The sequence below is a fragment of the Danio rerio genome, chromosome 9 (assembly GCF_052040795.2).
Source record: "Danio rerio strain M-AB ecotype USA chromosome 9, GRCz13ab, whole genome shotgun sequence".
NCBI lineage: Eukaryota > Metazoa > Chordata > Actinopteri > Cypriniformes > Danionidae > Danio > Danio rerio.
Genome location: NC_141029.1, coordinates 25,847,095 through 25,867,273, shown reverse-complemented (window position 1 = coordinate 25,867,273; position 20,179 = coordinate 25,847,095). Strand labels below are relative to the sequence as shown.

The 20,179-nt window shown below is 38.1% G+C and overlaps 1 protein-coding gene across 15 annotated transcripts in view; it reads left to right on the top strand.

Annotated features, from left to right (window-relative positions):
* col6a3 (collagen, type VI, alpha 3) overlaps nt 1-20,179 on the top strand; it is an 87,350-nt gene that overhangs the window by 60,734 nt on the left and 6,437 nt on the right. For 7 of the 15 annotated variants that reach the window (XM_087267776.2, XM_087267782.1, XM_087267781.1 and 4 more), the window contains 36 exons: nt 4,440-5,045; nt 6,291-6,902; nt 7,085-7,684; nt 7,802-8,416; nt 8,527-8,861; nt 8,986-9,064; nt 9,237-9,382; nt 9,678-9,770; nt 9,877-9,930; nt 10,203-10,274; nt 10,371-10,397; nt 10,528-10,572; nt 10,698-10,751; nt 10,835-10,897; nt 11,038-11,103; nt 11,597-11,650; nt 12,969-13,004; nt 13,109-13,171; nt 13,377-13,439; nt 13,515-13,577; nt 13,882-13,944; nt 14,223-14,273; nt 14,362-14,397; nt 14,531-14,593; nt 14,671-14,733; nt 15,043-15,075; nt 15,869-15,905; nt 16,009-16,020; nt 16,105-16,598; nt 17,035-17,137; nt 17,252-17,953; nt 18,089-18,191; nt 18,606-18,658; nt 18,747-19,007; nt 19,810-19,890; nt 20,027-20,107. In XM_087267776.2, coding sequence (XP_087123902.1) covers nt 4,440-5,045; nt 6,291-6,902; nt 7,085-7,684; nt 7,802-8,416; nt 8,527-8,861; nt 8,986-9,064; nt 9,237-9,382; nt 9,678-9,770; nt 9,877-9,930; nt 10,203-10,274; nt 10,371-10,397; nt 10,528-10,572; nt 10,698-10,751; nt 10,835-10,897; nt 11,038-11,103; nt 11,597-11,650; nt 12,969-13,004; nt 13,109-13,171; nt 13,377-13,439; nt 13,515-13,577; nt 13,882-13,944; nt 14,223-14,273; nt 14,362-14,397; nt 14,531-14,593; nt 14,671-14,733; nt 15,043-15,075; nt 15,869-15,905; nt 16,009-16,020; nt 16,105-16,598; nt 17,035-17,137; nt 17,252-17,953; nt 18,089-18,191; nt 18,606-18,658; nt 18,747-19,007; nt 19,810-19,890; nt 20,027-20,107 — 5,982 coding nt within the window. Of the gene's footprint in view, nt 1-347; nt 482-742; nt 1,343-1,526; nt 2,124-2,532; nt 3,133-4,439; nt 5,046-6,290; nt 6,903-7,084; nt 7,685-7,801; nt 8,417-8,526; nt 8,862-8,985; nt 9,065-9,236; nt 9,383-9,677; nt 9,771-9,876; nt 9,931-10,202; nt 10,275-10,370; nt 10,398-10,527; nt 10,573-10,697; nt 10,752-10,834; nt 10,898-11,037; nt 11,104-11,596; nt 11,651-12,968; nt 13,005-13,108; nt 13,172-13,376; nt 13,440-13,514; nt 13,578-13,881; nt 13,945-14,222; nt 14,274-14,361; nt 14,398-14,530; nt 14,594-14,670; nt 14,734-15,042; nt 15,076-15,868; nt 15,910-16,008; nt 16,021-16,104; nt 16,599-17,034; nt 17,138-17,251; nt 17,954-18,088; nt 18,192-18,605; nt 18,659-18,746; nt 19,008-19,809; nt 19,891-20,026; nt 20,108-20,179 lie in introns of those variants that run through there. The other 8 variants (XR_015499397.1, XR_015499396.1, XR_015499394.1 and 5 more) reach the window with 2 other exon arrangements.

Here is a 20,179-nt window from a genome sequence, read left to right as displayed (position 1 = left end):
GCCGAGAACAGAGATCGCATTTCTGTTGTCCAATACAGCAGAGAACCAGAGGCCAATTTCTATCTAAACACATACACGACAAAGGAAGAAATTGTTGATGCTGTCAGGGGTCTGAGGCACAAGGGAGGCAGACCCCTTTACACGGGGGAAGCTCTCCAGTTTGTCAGAGACAATGTCTTCACTGCTTCTTCTGGCAGCAGGCGGCTGGAGGGTGTGCCGCAGATACTGGTTTTGCTTAGCGGGGGCAGGTCATTTGACAGTGTCGATGCAGCAGCCTCCTCTCTGAAAGAGCTTGGCGTCTTGACTTTTGGAATAGGATCGAGAGGCTCTGATAGCAGAGAACTGCAGAGAATATCATATGAACCCAGTTATGCTCTGTCCGTGTCTGATTTCAGTGAGCTACCAAATGTCCAAGAGCAGCTGCTTGCCTCTGTACAGGTTACTTCAATTCCCGTCACCCCAACTTCATCGACTGTTACCGGTATGTGCAAAGCAGAACTTTAAAATAGGCCCTGTCTTGCCTTTCTTCTTGATGTTCCTACTTTATTTATTCAAAAGAAACATAGAGAGCGAGAAAGAGAGAGAGAGAGAGAGAGAGAGAGAGAGAGAGAGAGAGCAGTGGGTCCATTTCCCACAGCTTAGACAGTTAATGTGGCGATGAACTGATTTGGCATTCGTAAGGTTTAGATCACTTATTGTCATAACTTTTTTGTTAATGATGTTGTTTTTCCCTCCCTCTCAGCTGAATACAGCACACCCAGAAAAGATGTAGTGTTTCTGCTGGACGGTTCAGATGGCACTAGGAGTTCTTTCCCAGCTATGCGGGACTTTGTGCAAAGAGTAGTGGAGAAATTCAACATTGAGGCAAACAGAGACCGCGTTTCTGTTGTGCAGTACAGTAGAGACGCTGAGGTCCATTTCTATCTGAATAGCTACACGAAAAAGGAAGACATTCTTGACCGCGTCACAGGTCTGAGACACAAAGGAGGCCGTCCCCTCTACACAGGGGCAGCTCTCCAGTACGTCAGAGACAATGTCTTTACTGCTTCTTCTGGCAGCAGACGGCTGGAGGGTGTGCCACAGATTCTGATCCTCCTTAGCGGGGGAAGGTCATTTGACAGCGTTGATGCAGCAGCATCCTCTCTGAAAGAGCTCGGTGTCTTGACCTTGGGAATAGGATCGAGGGGCTCTGATAGCAGAGAACTGCAGAGAATATCATACGAAGCCAATTATGCTCTGTCCGTGGCCGACTTCAGTGAGCTTCCAAATGTCCAAGAGCAGCTGTTGGCCTCTGTCCAGACGGTTGCAATGTCCGGCACTCCAACTTCCCCAACTCTCACTGGTATGTGCATGATAGAACTTCACGAGAGCTGGCTCAACGCCCGTGCCTCGTTACTCATCGCAATAATTAATTGTGTGCAGCGGGACCATTACTCACAACTTACATTGTCAATGAGGTGGTGATGTGACATTCTAAAGATGTTTTAAAATGTCTTACTGTTAATGACGCTGTCCTCTTTTCCTAGCTGATGACACCATTCCCAGAAAGGATGTAGTGTTTCTGCTGGACGGCTCTGATGGCACTAGGAATACTTTCCCAGCCATGCGTGCATTTGTGCAGAGATTAGTTGAGCAATTAAACGTAGAGGCAAACAGAGATCGCATTTCTGTGGTGCAGTACAGTAGAGATGCTGAGGTCAATTTCTACCTGAATACCTACACAGCAAAAGCAGACGTCTTGAACACGGTCAGAGGTCTGAGGCATAGAGGAGGGAGACCCCTCAACACGGGGGCAGCTCTCCAGTACGTGCGGGACAGTGTCTTCACTGCCTCTGCCGGGAGTAGAAAGCAAGAGGGTATCCCTCAGGTTCTTATCCTTCTCAGTGGAGGACGCTCAAACGACAACGTAGATACACCTGCCTCTGCCCTGAAAGAGAGCGGGGTCTTGATCTTGGGCATCGGCACTAGAAATTCAAGCAGAGAGGTCCAGAGAATTACCAATGACCCTGCCTATGCACAATCGCTCAATGATTTCTCTGACCTTCCCGGTGTCCAGCAGCAGTTTTACAGCTCCCTAAACAATGTGCTTGTTCAAGTTAAGCCGATGACACCTACTGTGGCAGGTAAGACAGAATTTGCACACGGTTTATGTTAGCACATCAGGCATGGAAAATTAGCCAAGCAAGCCGTGGGTTGAAACTCCTAGCAGCGTTTGCCTGTGTTAAAAGTGTTTGTATACTAGGTTGTTTACTTTAGGCATAGCTTCTGCTGAAAATCTCCTTCCAGTGTAGGTCTTTTTTGGTCATGGCGGCTTCAGTGCATCAAGGCAGGTTTACCCTGACCAAAATGTGAGTTTACTTTAGAAGACGGTAATAACATTTGATCATCAGACTGGCCGCAAAATAGCTGAAAGAATGTGGGAGTTGTTACCTCTGTTGTAGCTGCAGACTAGAGGGCACAAACGCCTGCTGTACACCCAGTAAGGGATGACCAGTGCTCACATGACTTTGTGTTCCATTTCATTACCCATAGCTGAGCCCAGGATGGCTAGGAGGGATGTAGTGTTTCTGCTGGATGGTTCAGATGGCACGAGGAGCTCTTTCTCTGCAATGCGAGACTTTGTTGAAAGGATGGTGGAAAGACTGAACGTGTCTGAGAACAGAGACCGTGTCTCTGTGGTCCAGTACAGCAGAGATCCAGAGGCTCATTTCTATCTGAACACATACTCAAGAAAAGAGGACGCTCTTGACACGATCAGGGGTCTGAGGCACAAAGGAGGGAGACCCCTCAACACGGGGGCAGCTCTGCAGTACTTGAGAGACAATGTCTTCACTGCCTCCTCTGGAAGTAGACGTGTAGAAGGTGTTCCTCAGTTGCTGATTCTGCTGAGTGGCACAAGGTCATTTGATAATGTTGACACGCCAGCCTCATCCCTAAAGGAGCTGGGAGTGCTTATCTTTGCGATAGGGTCAAGGAGCTCAGACAGCCAGGAACTCCAGAGAGTCTCCAATGAGCCTAGTTATGCACTGTCAGTGAGAGAATTTAGTGATCTTTCCAACGTCCAACAGAAGCTTTTATCAAACATTAACACAGCACTTGTAGAGGTTACATCATTAACTACAACAGTAACAGGTAAGAAGCAATGCTTCCATGATTTTAGTATTTACTTTCCATTTTATTATTATGCTTGAGTTGCATATATGCATATATTGCTGTATATTTTACTTTTTTGCCAAAACCATTAATGTTCCTTAAGGTTTTAGCTTGTTCTGAAGAAATATGATTTATCAATTCAAAAAAGTATTTTTCAAAGATTTGTTAACAACTTTGAACCATAATTCTATATTGGTCCAACATATTTTTTATTGGTTTTCAATAAGTTTCATCATACCACCACCTACCACATCTTAGTAACATGAATAACTAAGTAAGCCTGGTTTCCTTCAAAAATCCTTTGCTATATCATGATGTTGTTTAGCTAGTTTTACATATCTAAGTCAAACTTCAATAAGGATAAGTAAAATTATCCTCATCCTGTACCTGATGCATTTTATTTTCATTCATTCATTCATTCATTCATTCATTCATTCATTCATTCATTCATTCATTCATTCATTCATTCATTTAATGATTCATTCATTCATTCAGCTCAGTCCCTCATGTATCAGGGGTTGCCACAGTGGAATGAAACACCAGCTATTCTGGCATTTGTTTTACGGAACGGATGCCCTTCCAGCTGCAACCCAGTACTTGGAAACACCCTTACATTCACTCGTTCACACACTATGCCCAAAGTTGTTTAACCAATTTGCCTATTGTGTATGTCTTTGGACTGTGGGGGAAACTGGAGCACCTGGAGGAAAAAGCTAAAAACCATTAAAGTGGTTTGGAAATGTTTTTTAGAATTGCATTGAAAAAAAAATGGTAGTTATAGTCATATACAATACATTATATATAGGTTTGGTACCTTTATCCCATTATGTGCTATTCCAAATCTCTGGAACAGCCTTCTCATTTCTATTAGGACTACCCCTACAACTCTTACAGCCAAAATCATAACATTTTTTTTTCTCTGTTTTTTTACATGCAATAAATTATGTTCGATTTTCTACTGTGGGGTCATTTATGCTGCTTATGATATTACTGTTTGTTGACATTTGTTAGATTGTACAGAACTTTGGTCAACAACCTTTTTATTGGTGGTATATAGCACAGTAAAAAGTTTTTTAATAAACATTTAGCAATACACATAATATATTCACTGTAAATACCATCCTTAGATCTATGAGTTCAGTTTTCAAAGTCAACAATCAATAGCAACCTTTTTTGTGTAACAATATTCATCTCTTAGTTTTTCCTGTCTGTGTGCATATTTAAATGCAGGCCCTTACTCTGTCAGAAACATTTTATATGAAATGAGGTCTTTTTATCTTTTTTAGTGGAATCTGAAGGACCCAAAAAGGACATCATCTTTCTAATTGATGGCTCTGAAGATGTTGGCAGAGAATTTCCAATAATCCAGGAATTTGTGCGCAGAGTAGTGAGCAATCTCAACGTTGGTGAGAACAAGATCCGAATAGGTGTGGTCCAGTATGGAGATATTCCAAATGCAGATATATACCTCAACTCACATAGGACAAAAGAAGGTGTTTTAAATGGCATCAAGGAACTCAGACAACTTAGGGGGACAAAGAGGAACCTTGGTCAGGCCATTGACTTTGTAAGACGTGAAGTTCTGGCTTCTGGTCGTGGTGGAAGAAAAGAAGAAGGAGTTCCACAATTTGTTGTTGTGGTTTCAGGAGGAAAAGCAACAGACAATATAAGACAATCTGCAACAGCACTGAAACAATCAGGAATTTTCCCCCTTAGCATAGGAACAAGAGATGTGGGCACTCAGGAATTGCAAGTGACATCCTATGTCCCCAGATTTGCTTACTTAGTTGATGACTTGCCTGGACTTTATACAATTCAGGAAACACTTATCAACACCCTGACAGAGCTATCTAGTGAGGAGTTAGCTCAACTGCGCCCTGTATACCCTACAGGTAATGGTAAATGTTAGTTTGTTTTATGTTTGTATGTAATTGTTGTTGTTTTATGGGTAGGTGGATGGATGGCTGATACTGTAACACTGTTTAAAAGACCAGCACAAATTTTAGGCAAACATAGGTGTACGGTGATCATGTAGTTTTACCTTAATTTTATATAGCTTTAACCTCTTGTGAACTGTGCTTCATACGACTCTGTATAACAAGTACAAATTATATAAAATGAGCTACCAAGCAAAGTGACTACATTTAATTACAAATCGAAGACACTGTTAAGTTGTAGTATTTATTTGGTGCTGTGCAAAGAACTGCAGGAATATAATGCTTTGATCATAATTATCATAAATATGTCCCTGTAAATATCACCATAAGTGGAAAAAACTGTCAGCATCATACTGCCACATAATGTTTATTTTACGCAGAAACTGCAGCCAAACGTTAATTAAGTTTTTTGTGGTTTCACAAAAATGTAAGCTGAAACATGTCTTCCCAAATATCCATGTCTTTGTTGATTCAGATAGATTGCACTGGTCATGAAATGCATAAAGTTATATTTCTTAATTTTATATAAGGGTCGGTTTCTTTGAACCAAAAAAACTTTTTTTTTTGTTATAAATGATAATTTCCCTTCCTTTTTGTTTTGTGAACATGTCAATACAACATTTCCACTTAAATTACTGTTTTAATTAGCTATTACTTTTTGTATAAGAAAAAGACAATTGTGTAAAACCCGCCAGATAGATTAATATTTACTAACAAAATGCAATGGGCCACAGCTAATATTAAACTAAGTGTTGTCAGCTTCTCCCTCAATTTTATTGTTTTTTAGAAAATTGCCACAGCACCTTAAAATACACAACCTTAGAAATACTAAAAGTCAGATGCCATAATGGTCAAAGACTTCCATCAGTCAACAAGGCACAAGCAATTAAGGTTCTTAATACTGTGTCTTAAAAACATGATTACATAACATTACATAAGAGGATAGACCAATGATGGATACTTGATTCCAAATGGTGTAAACAATTCTCAAAAAAAAAAAAAAATTAAATAAGAGTCCATTCATAAACTAGTCAAATTTAATTGACATTCTATAAGCTGAGAATTCAGATCTACTCAGTTTAATACAGTGTTTACCTGTTTGTGAATCTTTGTTTGCTCTGACTGCCAGCTTTGTATTAAGGTCTATTTAAGATTTTTTGTTTATTGTTATGTTTACATTTTATTCCTTTTTCAATATAGAAACTGTAGTTCCAGTTCCTCGTGGAGATAAGAGGGATGTTGTTTTCCTTATTGATGGCACATCAAAGATACGCAATGAGTTCCCCGCCATTAGAGACATGGTTCAGCGAGTGGTAGAGAAGTTAGATGTAGGGCTTGACAATGTGAGGGTCTCAGTTGTGCAGTACAGTGATGACCCAAAATTGGAATTTCTCCTTAATGAGCACTCTACGAAGGAGGAAGTTCGCCAAGCAATAAGAAGACTGAGGAACAAAGGTGGCAATGAATTGAACACTGGCAAAGCTCTGGAGTATGTATCAAAGACTATCTATCAACGATCAGCTGGAAGCCGTGTAGAGGAGGGTGTGCCACAGTTTCTCATCCTGGTAACTGGAGGAAAGTCAAATGATGATGTATCTGGCCCTGCTAACCAACTGAAGTTAAGCCGGGTTGCTCCCTTAGCAGTTGGAGCTAGGGATGCTGATGCAGAGGAGCTAAGATTAATTTCATTTAGTCCAGAACTAGCATACACCATCAGAGACTTCCAGCAACTTCCTGGCGTGGAGCAACAACTTTTAACCAAAGTCAGTACTATGACCAGGGATGAAATTTCAACCCCCGCCGTGCCTAGAGGTACAACACTTTTTTTTCCTTTTATTAAAAAGTGATGTCAGGTTGTTTAGCATTAGCATAAAAATTGATCCTCAGTTTTGCATGTTTGCTATTTATATTCATGTTTATTTTTTATCAAAGAACATAATCTAAATAAATATGCAGTGAATTTATTAGTTAATGTCAATTTTCTTTCTTATTAGACCCTCTCAATCTGGGAAGAAAAGACATCATCTTCCTCATTGATGGCTCTGACAGTGTTGGACAAAGTGGTGTTGCTCACATTCGTGATTTTATTTTGAAAGTGGTTGATCAGCTTGATGTAAGACCTGACCAAGTTCGTGTTGCTTTAGTACAGTATGGCGAAAGACCTAAAACTGAATTCTCTTTGAACTCCCATGACAACAAGCAGTCTGTCATTTCTGCCATCAAGAGACTGCGTCACATGGGTGGACGTGGTGCTGACCTTGCTGAGGCTATAAAGTATGTGATTCGAAATGAGCTCCAGGCTTCTGCTGGGGTGCGTCTTGCACAAGCATCGCAGCATTTGGTTGTGCTCACTGGTGGAAGGTCAACCTCTGATGTATCTACCTACGGCTCAATTCTCAAAGGTTCTCGGGTCAATTGTATAGGAATTGGCGCTGAAAATGCAGACTCAAGACAGCTGATACAGATTGCTACCAGTTCTGATGATGTGCTGCAAGTTCCTTCTTTTCCAAATCTTCCAAACATACAGAACAAGTTTATTGCCAGACTCAGTGGATCAATTGTAGTGGAACCTCCCATTGAGATTGATGAAACAAGTAAGTGGAGCTTACATATGTATGTTAATATATTAGATGAGCTATCTATGATAATATGCTCTAAAAGTTCTCTCTCATTCTCACCCTCTCTTCCTTTTCTTTCTGTTTTTTTTCTAGCTCCTGGACTCCCACAGGCCAAGGCTGCTGACATTGTTTTTTTGGTTGATGGCTCAATAAATCTTGGCAGAAACAATTTCAAAGAGGTCATGGAATTTATTCTTAATTTAATTGACCTGTTTTACACTGAAAGAGACAGACTTCAAATTGGTTTAGCACATTATGCTACAGATGTGACTGATGTATTCTACCTCAATACCTACAACAATAAAGATGACATTATCAATGCCATAACTCGAGCAGAGTACAAGGGAGGTCGGGAAATTAGAACAGGTAGTGCCATTCGCCATGTTCAGAAAACCCACTTTGTAAAAGAAAAAGGAAGTCGGAAGGATGAGGGAATTCCACAGATCCTGATGGTAGTCACTGGTGGACGGTCAAGGGATGACAGTAAATCAGCAGCATTAGGTCTCAAAGCCTCTGGTGTTCGTGTCTATGCTGTTGGGGTGGGTGACATTGAGGATGAGCTCAATAATTTGGGGAGTGAGGCTACTACTGTGGCTCGAGCCAGCACCTTCCAAGAGCTCTCTGAACTTAATGAGCAGATTTTGGATACACTTGATCAAGATGTGAAAGGAATAAATCTTTGCACTGGAGTAAAGGAAGCTACCAGAGGTTTGTTTATATAATTATCATTATTATTATTATTTTCTACAGTTAAGCGTTCTGAGCAATGGATTATTCAAGATTGTCATTAATCTTTATTTGTTTTCACACCCTGGCAGAATGCAAATTGGATGTTCTCGTGGGGTTCGATGTGTCTTCCCAGAACATCTTTGCTGCTCAGAGGTCATTAGAGACAAAAGTGGCTGCTATTCTCCAACGGATTATCCAGATGCAGTCTATCAGTTGCAACTCTGGTCAAGCTCCATCAATACAAGTGGGGATGCTAGCAATGGACTCCGCCTCAGAGCCTGTTCAGTTGGATTTCACAAACAAATACACAGACCTTCTTGAGCCCTTTAAGGCTCTTCGAAACCGTGGACCTTTTGTTCTAAATGGTGCAACAATTAAGGCTTATGCTGATAGATTCAAGAGTCGGCCTTCAGATACAATCAAGGTATATCCTTTTAATTCAGAACACTTGTTCATGCACTTTTCTAACCATAACATTGTAGGAATTATCTCTCTATACATAGTAATAATTATCTGTACTTAAAAAAATTGTTTTTGCACTCATAAAGGTTGTAATCCACCTAACTGATGGATTAGATGCCCAGTACAACATTCTGAAAGAGCGAACTGAACTGATGCGTTCTGCTGGTAAGAGTAATTACAAATATTAAAAGTAAACATTTGACTAATTTCACTATTTCGTCATGGTATCTGTTTATGTTCAGTATTTCTCTGCTCACCTATACATAATGTTTGTAATTGATTTTGACATCTCACAATACAGTGTATGTTACCACACGCATTTTAATCTTTTTTTAAGGTGTCAGCAGTTTCATTCTTGTTGGTCTTGAGAGAGTGCCACGATTTGAGGATGCAGTTCTCTTGGAATATGGCCGTGGATTCAGGTATACACGACCACTGCGTGTCAATGTCATGGATTTGGATTATGAGCTTCTGGAAGAACTGGTAAGAATGGTCCTGTCAAATAAGAATGCTCAGTCAAATAGGCAAAATAACTAATGACTCAATCCACTGAAGAAAAAGGGTGTTAAAATAGGTTAGCCATAATTTTATTGTTCTTATTGAAACTATACATTTAAGTACTGATAAATAATAATTAACTCCATGTACTTACTTTATGGTAAGGATAAGGGTTAGGTTTAGTTGCGTGCCATCATGCAGTCGTAAAAACTTTAGCTTTTTAACAGTGACATTGTAAATCAAAGTGTTACTTTTAAAGTTTTATTTTTTTTTTTTTTAGGATAACATTGCAGAACGGGAATGCTGTTCTGTTCCATGCAAGTGTAATGGCCCGAGAGGGGACAGAGGAGCCGTTGGTGTCCCTGGACAAAAGGTAAAATTCATTCTTACTTTAATAAACAGCATATTTAGGGTCCAATACAGTTTAAAAAAAAAAACATGATTGGTGTTTACTTATGTTGATATTTGATTATCTATAGGGTCAATCTGGTGGTCAGGGCTCCAGCGGACATCCTGGTGATGAAGGTGGTCCTGTAAGTGTGTAGTAATCATTTACTCTAAATATGCAATAGTTTTCAAAATCATAATTTCCTCATTCGTTTGTCGTTAACTAAACACCTAGCTTTTCACTAGTTTGTAATTGCAGAGTTTTTCAACAAAACATACAGTTAAACCTATTTTCTAGCACACACTAATGAGTAGATTGTATATATATTGTATGTGCGTGTGTGTGTGTCTGTGTGTGTGTGTGTGTGTGTGTATGGGATGTTATTTCTCAAGATTTTAATAATATATCTTTTTACAGGGAGAGAGAGGCCCCCCTGGTGTAAATGGAACTCAAGGGTTCCAAGGATGCCCAGGTCAAAGAGGTGTTAAAGTATGTTAATTTTATTATATTTCACATGTTAAAATACACATTATGGTTAAACCATATTGTGTGACTGATCCAATATTTTGCTTGTCTTTGATTCAGGGATCTCGAGGATACAATGGTGAAAAGGTAAGCTCTCTTTTAATATACACCTGAAACTATTATTATTTAATTGTAAATAATTGTATGAGAGTAAGTTACTATAATAACACTAACATTTACATTTTAACATATTAAAAGTATTTGTTTGCTTTTTTAGGGAGAAATTGGAGAGATTGGTTTAGATGGAATCAACGGAGAGGAGGTCAGCTGCTTTCTGACTAAATGTTTCATGATTTTTTTCCCCCCTTGCCAACTGTTATCAGTGTTCAATTGTACAGTGGTTTAAATTAAGGCTGCCTGTGTATGCCTGCAACTTAAATGTTTCAGGGAACAAGTGGCATTGCTGGTCCTCCAGGAGACAGAGGAAACCCCGGCCAAAGGGTGGGTAATGTTGAATGTGGTCATGTAGAACCTATTTAAAACAAACAAATATGTGTTTATCTGATCTTATTTTGTGTTTCTAGGGGCCTAAAGGGGCCAAAGGCCAGGCAGGAGATGCTGGTCAGATTGGAATCCGTGGTGATCCAGTATGTATAACATATTCATAGCCTGATTTTTCTTGATGTCTGTCCTTAATCAATAGATTTGTCTTCATTTAGAATGAGTCTTCGTTCAGTAAGGCTGATATTGGTGTTGACATTCAGTAAGTAAGATTGAAATTTTATAGGGGACCCCAGGCAGAGACAACACTCAGAGAGGACCGAAAGGTGACCCAGGCGATGCTGGCCCAGCGGTATGGTCCATTATTTTAACTTATTTTATTTTGCTTTTATTTTTGACCAGATTTTTTAATTTTAATTTGATTTTGTGTGCTTATAATCACAGCAGTTGTTCATGCATTAAAACTTAAATTTAAAAGTGCTTTATCTCTCTTCACCTCTCACTTTATCTTAATTTGTTATTGTGCTGATGAATAAAGGGACTAAGTGGAAGGAGAATGAATGAATGAATGAATGAATGAATGAATGAATGAATGAATGAATGAATGAATGAATGAATGAATGAATGAATGAATGTATGAATGAATTGATGGATGGATGTCATTATGCTGCGTAATGATTTCATTAAAAAGTCTTGTTTGTTATCATATAATTTATTTATTTTCTATTAAATGTTATGGGCCTATTACTTTCTGACCAAGATTTTATTGGGTATGTTTGCATCTTTCTGAATAAAATGCACAACTGTACTGTGATTTTTGAAGTTCATTAAAGTGTTTTCCTTAGGGAGAGCCAGGGGTGGATGGAAATAAGGGAGGTCCTGGTGAACCAGGCAGACGGGTATGCTTTTTGACTTTTGAAAATTACTAATCAATAGTAAAAAGACTGATTATTTAATATTTTTATATCTTAATCAAGCTTAATATAATCTTTGAACCTAAAGAAATCCTTAAATGTTTATTTCTAAATGTTTAATTAACCTAAAAATGTTTATTTCATAACAGTACAAAGTTGACATATGATACCATTTAGGGGTGCATTTGCAAAACTAGCATTAACCAACTAAGGTTGCAAGTTTAATCATTATAGTTGTAGTTCAGCAATTTGGTGTTTCCAGAATCTGTCATTATAATGAACATTGGCAAACTGTCAAACGTCTGCGGATGCAACTATTCTTATAGAGCTGTAATTAGAAGCATAGTATCTGGTTGTGTTCTATTCCGTTATTCCCCTATGCCATTCTTTTTGAACTTTCCAACATCCACTTTATATTAGTAATAATAATAAAAAAAAACATGAAGTCATCACTCTCATGTGTAATTTGAGAGTAATAAAAATATTTATTTTTATAGTTCAGTTTTATCAGATTTCAGATTGACTATTGTGCTCTCTTTATAGTGCACTGCGAATTTATTTATGCCATTTTGAAAGCAGCTGTGGCTCATACCAAAAACTGTTGATGACCTTTGATTTACAAGCAGAAATCTCCAAAGCTTGTGAAAACAAAAAAATATTGTAAATCTAGACTTTTCAAATAAATAATAATAAAAAATAGCCTACTTAATAATAATAAATATTATTATTATTGTTATAGTAATTTCTGAATCTAAATGTAATCATGACAACAAACAAATAAAAGTAGTTTTTACATTATTTGATTGTATATCTCATTTATAAGCGCTATATTAGATGTGTTAGTTATTTGTGTTTTTGTGATTTAGAATAGAATATGACATATTCTCCATAATGTTTGTAAAAGAAGTATAGCCCTATTTGTGCCGTTTACATTAATATGGAAACCTATGTCTTTACCAAAACTAATTGAAAAAATATCATTTAATGTGGATTATCTCTAAAGAAGTTGTTTAGAGTATTATTACGGACGTTTTACATTAAAACTAATGTGGTTCAAATGATGGATCTGTGACAAAGCGAATACGGTTTTGTGAAACACTCGTCACTATATTGTTCATTTCCCAAAGGATACATTGTACTTTAGTACAGCCGCAAGTTACTTCATTGTTTGAGAAACACGTCCCAGATCAGTACTTGTTGCCTCAATTGTTAAAAAATATATCTATGTCAGTACTTAATATGAAATGGTCTTTTTCGGATCCGTGATATTTTGATTTACATTTCTTTTTATTCATTTAAAAAGGGCTCTGATGGTAGACGAGGGCCTCCTGGTCAAGCTGTGAGTACATAAAACACATTAGCTCACGCTCTTTAGCTCATGCTATTATTGAAAATTAATTTTTGATTTTGTTGACTTTGTTGATGGCCCTGTTGCATCCTTAGGGTGCTGCTGGAAGACCTGGAAGTGATGGTTTAGCAGGAGAACCAGGAATTGGAGGATCTCGGGTAAATAATTTTACTGTGCAAATCAAAAGTCTAGTCCCATGACAGCTTATTCATAAACAAGTCTTGTTCTGTCATGGTTCTGATTAATCTATGCATTTATAATATTTATGTACTATATTTAATCAGATTGTCAATTTGCCACAACCTGTATTTAAAAAGAAAATTTCTATATTGCATAAATAATCTGGATGTGTACTTGTTTTAGGGTCCTGCTGGACCTATCGGAGCACCTGGTGTTAGAGGAGAAGATGGAAACCCTGGTCCAAGGGTAAGAGAAAAAGGCAAATCAAATTAATATTTTCAAAAATTGGCAAATCATTTATTCTATTTTACATATATTAAGGGGCCAGGAGGACAGCCAGGACCTGCTGGAGAAAAGGGCAGAAGGGGAGCTGTTGGTCGTAAGGTACTGGTCATCTTAAGCAAAGTTTACCAATTCCTTTGCCATACTCCAGTTATCATTGGCAGCTTAAGTGTTTTTTTTAAACATCTCAGTGTCAGTCTGGAGCAAATGTTCTGAGGATTTAAAATCTGGCCACAGGAAATTAACTCAAATTTTTTTTTTTCATTCCATTAGATTGAGAAGTAGTGTGTTCAGTTTCAGCTGTTAAATTTCAACCACTCTAAACCTCTATGTATATCACTATTGATTGCACCTTATATATGTTATTATTTATAAAATTATATTCACTTATTTACACACTGTCAAGGGTGAACCAGGCGAGCCAGGACCTAAAGGTGTTACTGGACCCTTCGGACCCCGTGGGGAGCCTGTAAGTGAGGAGTCACAGTCTGCACCACTCAAAACCAAATATCTTTGATACATGTGCACATTGTAACAGTAATGCAAACAACTTTCATCATTATTATGTGAGGCATTGATGAATAGATTATAAACAATCATAAACAAAACAATTATGAACAATTTCAGGATTAAAACATGCAGCATATTCTTCACTTATCAGACTATGTGCTATATTTATCAGAGAATTAGTCTAGACGAATAGTTAAAACAGAATGCAAATGAAAACAAAGAGCTTTGTGTATACAGGGTGAAGATGGAAGGGATGGGTTTGGTTTTCCTGGTCCCAAGGGAAGAAAGGTGAGCATATATATGTATTTCAAGTATGTAGTTAGTATGTCTTTCTCAAATTGTATTTTACTCTAAATTATTTTTACTTTTATTGTAGGGTGATGAAGGTTTTCCTGGTTTTCCTGGTCCAAAGGTGAGGTTACTAATGTTGTTTGCAGCCTTAAGTAAAATGTAATGCTAATAATCTAAAGTAAATTTGAATGTGCTCACAAAGCTCTACTGTCCAAAACAATAAAAGTAACTGTTAAATCTGAATTGATTAAAAGGGTGAAGCAGGTGACCCTGGTACAAATGGAGGCCCTGGTCCTAGAGGAAACAATGGCCAGAGGGTAAGAAATCTTGATTAAACAATCTGTTAATATAATTTAGTCCACACCACCATAAATCTCTGATAATATGTCTGCAGGGCACCTCTGGAGTACGTGGTGGTCCTGGACAAAAGGGAGATATCGGATACCCGGGACCATATGTAAGCACCCTGTTTTGACCCGATACATTTTTATGACTTATAAATCTAGCTACAAAAAAAGAAAGAAAGAAAGAAAGAAAGAAATGTTGACTTTGAATTTAGAAGGTGACTCAGCCTATGCACGATTCTGTTCTCTTTTACAGAGTCTATACTTTTCTTTGCAAAGGATTGTTTTTGATTTACTCAAGCTGTTGATTTTTTTGACAGACATTAGTTAGCACACAAAAATGCTCAATGAAATAGATCCAGATTTCTCTACCCAGCTGTGTTCAGCTTTTGAGATGTTTTTTTTTCTGTTGTCAAAAACAGGGCCTAAAAGGACCTCGAGGACTTGGTGCTGTGGTATGTAATTTCTGTCACTGTATAAGTATCTAAGTTTTACAGGATAAATTAAAGCGCTTCAGGTCCACTTTTCTGCAGAGTTTGGTTTCAATCTTGTTCAAACTCACCCATTTGTAAGCTGTTTCCACATTCCACACCAGAAATTGAGTTTACTGGCACTTCACAAACTGATGTTAGGCAGACTTTTGAGGCAGCAAAATCAAATGATCTACAACAAGTTAAACAGTTAAAGTGTTAGTTAGTTCACTTAAAAATAAAAAATGGTGTTATTAATTACTCACTAATCCCCTGAGACCTTTATTCATCTTCTGAAGACAAATAAAGATATTTTAGGTGAATCTGAAAACTCCCTTTTTCTTCAAATACAGCTGGGTTTCTGCCTTGATCAAAGCCTTAAAAAAAACAAATTTCATATTCAAAACAGACCATGCCTTCTGGATACAATCAGAATATTATCAAGCTTCGATAAAACGTTTGTACTCTCATTTAAAACTAAAATAATTTATTTTTTCAACAATTTCTTCTTTTCAGTGTCAATATAGGGCTCGCATATTTTTTGTTTTTCTTAAGTGGGCACAGCCATCTTTATTCTACACTATATTTATTTTTAATCTAGCACAGAATTGACTGTAGGAAGTTATATACACCAAAGGGTACATTTATGCTGTCTAAAGAATTCTATCAGAGTTTGGAGTGTTTGGTTAATGTGCATGAAAGTGGACCTCCTCCCTAATGTTTTAGTCCTACATACATGTTTGTAACACTAACGCTGAAACATTTTTGGTCCTTGTAGCAATGCGATCTGGTCAAGAAAATTAGGGATAACTGTCGTAAGTATATTGTCTTGGATAGATCTAATTATCATGTCTTTTTAATAGTTTTAGTTATATTGTAATACATTTTGGTTTATAAATCTTTCTCTCTTTGTTTTAGCCTGCTGCTATGGTAAGTCAATCTTTTAGCTTAGTTTTTAAACACTCATTGCAATACTGTACTTCCACTTCATCTTTTGAGTTTTTAATTCCACAGGTGCTCAGGAATGTCCTTTATACCCCACTGAGATGGCCTTTGCCCTGGATGCATCAGATGGTGTTTCGCGTGGTGCTTTCAACAACATGCGAGACACTGTTCTGCGCCTGCTCAGTGATATTACAATTGCTGAGAGCAACTGTCCCCGAGGTGCCCGTGTTGCTCTCGCACTCTACAACAATGAAGTGACTACCGAGATCCGCTTTGCAGATACCCAGAAGAAGCGAGCACTTGTTGAGCGAGTTCAAGGGCTTCAGGCTTTGCAAACCCGTAAGCAGCGCAGCTTGGAGACAGCAATGAACTTTGTTGCACAGAACACTTTCAAGAGAGTTCGGAGTGGATTTCTTGTGCGCAAGGTAGCTGTTTTCTTTGTCAACGGACCTGCTAGTGTTACACAAGAATTTAGTGCTGCTGCTCTGCGCCTTTACGATGCTGGAATTTCCTCTGTATTCCTTCTTAATCGGGAAGATCGCCAACTTACAAGAGCCTTGCAGGTAGGGACAGTAGATGAGCAAATTTTGTAATGCTGTCTATTAGAGTATGATGAGATGTTTTCGTTAGCATTGGTAAAGGTTTTTATGCATCCAGAATGCTGAATGCTCTTTGTTTTGACACATCCAACCACTGTTCATTCCTGTCAACAGGAAAATGCTCCAGCTTCCTAGGCTGAAGCATTTTAACAATGGTTATTTCATTGTCCCACTGTATTATGCAGAACTTTTGTACTACCAAACAAATTTAAAGTGTTTGAACTTGTTTGAAAATGTCATCCACCTGGAAAGGTAAACTGTAATGAACTCTACACAAACTCTACCTGACAGGTTTAATTATTGTTTAGTGAGGTAAATTAAGTAAAACATTTGGCACATTGTTCTGATTTAAGTGTAAAAGAAAGCATACACTAAGTATATTACATTTACTCTGTTTCAGCTTAACAACACTGCATTAGCCCAGATTATTGTCCTGCCCTCACCTGGCAGTGCTGAATACAACAATGTCATCAAGAAGATCATGACCTGCCATATCTGCTTGGGTAAAACACAAAATGAAAAGCCATCAAACTTATTTGTCTAAAACTATGACTCAAACTTTTGAAAACAGCAAAACAGAATGTAACATTTCTTTGGTCATTTATTTCTTTTTTCAGACTTCTGTGCCCCTGATCAGATCTGTGATTATATTCCTCCTCGTGGAGTCCGAGACCGAAGAGATCCCACCACTGACTTAGACATCGACATGGCTTTCATACTTGATAGTTCGGAGAGCACCTGGCCCTCAGTCTTCACAGAGATCAAGCAATATGTGGCTCTGATGACAGAACAGCTAGTTATGTCCCCTGAGCCAACCAGCACTAGCCACCATGCTCGAGTGGCGCTTGTTCAGCATGCACCTTATGAATACTTGCACAACAGCAGTGGCATTCCCATCAGCGTGGCCTTTGGTTTGACGGATCACAAGTCACCTCACAGTGTCCGCAGCTTCTTAGAGGATAAGGTGCACCAGCTGGAAGGAGGACGGGCACTTGCATCTGCACTTGAGGGCACTGTTGAACATGTGTTTGAGAAGGCACCACATCCTCGCCACTTGAAGGTTTTAGTTCTGTTAGTGACTGGACCAGTTGAATTGTATGAAGACAGGATAGTAAGGGCTGCCACTGAAGTTAAATGCAAAGGCTACTTCATAGTGGTGATGGCGGTTGGAAAGCTGTTCAGTACAGGTGATGTCCGAGTCCTGGCACAGGTTGCAAGCGAGCCTTCAGATGTGTTCTTTAAGAGGGTGGATAGACCTTCTGGCTTTTATGATGATCACATTCAGACCTTCGCCAGACTGTTGCCCAAGTACCTTGGCCGTAAGTTAGAAAAAGTTTTTTAATGTTTAAGAAAGCTGCTTATTATTCCAGTGATATGTAGTCCTGTCGTTTTTTATCTGTACGTTGTTCTTTCATGGTATTGTTACTGACAGTTTCTGTGTTCTTTCTGTACAGTTGAAAATGCTTTCTATTTGTCACCTGAAGTCTCTAAGAAATGCCAATGGTATCAGAGTGACCAGCCACACAAAGCACCATTCAGTTTACCTCAAGTAGAGGAGTGAGTATGTTTATGAGCAATCTGAAAACTCTGCTTAGAATGTGTTCACATTTGATCAAAGTGGATTTGCGTACATTTAAGACTGAGCCTTAATTTTCAAGGGAAAAAAATGCATGACATACTGTATATTTTATTACAAAACCTACAAAATATCCAAAACAATGCAAAGAGATGTTTCAAACATTTGTATTGAAATGTAATGACATAAAGATACAAATAATTAAAAAGGAAAGATGCTTGACTTTTCTATTTATGCTTGCATGGTTGCTTTAATTAACTTATTGCTGCCAAACATGAGAACTATTTTAGACTGAAGAGAATTGACAAGATAGACAGTCTAGATGCTAATTCATATTAATAATGGTTTTGTCAGTCAATTGTGTGCATATGTATTGCTTTGTTATGTATTTCCAGGAAACAACAGAAGCACTATGGACAGCAGGAGGTTCATGACAGACAACATAAAGGTATGCGTTGCATGCTGTGTGTATTTGTTCGCAGCATTTTGTTAAGGTCTGAAGTCATAAAACATTGTGTTTACGTTCTTATGTCCAGAAAACAGTATGGAGGAACTGCATCTGGTTAATGTCACCTCCAGCGGATTCTCCCTACAGTGGTTGAGTGGCGATTCAAAGGCCACTCATGAGGTTACTGTAACTCGTCTGAAGGACCATAGCCTGGTACTCAGGAAAAATGTGACTGGCAGTCATCTCTCCATCAGTGAGCTGGAGGCAGCCCAAACCTATCATGTTGTGGTCAACACACACAATGTCAATGGTCATGTTGCCAGCACCTACAAAGGCATAGTTCCCACAAGTAAGCTCATCATTCTGTGTGTGTACATGAGTTGTAAAAAGCTGTGCTGATATTATAAGAATGAAGAAATAATAACTAAATGAGGCAACTTGCATTAAAGGAAGAATCCACGTAACAAAAAAGAAAGAAAAAATAAAATATGACAATATTAATAAAAGATATGCACACTCCACAAACAGAATGTTTTTTAACTAAATCCCTAGCACACAAATACAGTAGTTTGGCAGAATTTCAAGTTATTTTTTTAAGTAACTTTACAGCTAGATGTCAGATTATTATCACAAGAGACGGTATAATGTCTGTTGAGGGACCACCAAAATAAAGTGATAGCAGATATTAAAGCATACACTCTAGTCATACTCCAAAGACTGCTAGATGAAATGTAGTCGTAAAGTTAATTCTTGTCAATAGTTTGTCTAAAGGGGACAAACGAACTGAAGTGTAATCAAAACTCCAAGTTGTTCTTTGTCTATACATTGTACAAGATGGGGGATTAATTTAAATCCTTTTGAAAATATTCTGCTCCAAGCGCATAACACAGTGGATGTACTTATCGCCACAAACAGAGAAGAAACTGTGCTTAAACATTATTTGGTTTGTGAAAGAAATCTTTTAGGTGATCAACAACTTATGCCATCTTTTGCTCAAATTTACTGCAGAAATTCTCATGGACTATATTTTGGTGCATTTTCCAGATCGATATATAGATCAGTGGCTGTCTTTTGATGGGAATTTATTTTGAAAAGTTCTTCACAACTTGGCCTGCAGAATGATGCTAACTTCATATTCCTATTTTGAACAGAATCAGCACATATGAAGCCTCTTACTCTAAATGATGTGATGGGGGTTGTGCCCACTGCACCCTTGAGTAAATCAGAAGCAAGTAAGTGACAATGGATTTTAATTTTAATTTTTGCACAGTTAATTTTGTATGACTTCCGAGCAAATAGGAGCGTTGTGTATTTGTGTTGCCGGTACTGCTGCTTAATATAGAAACTTACGTTTGACCTTTTGAACAGAATCAACAGAACAGAAAACTCTTAATGCCAGCGATAAAGTGGGGATGATGCCCACTGTACCCTTGAGTAATCCAGAAACAAGTAAGTGACAGAGAGTTTGTTGTACATGTAACATGAAAGTTTATATATGACATAATGTAATGCAGATATTCA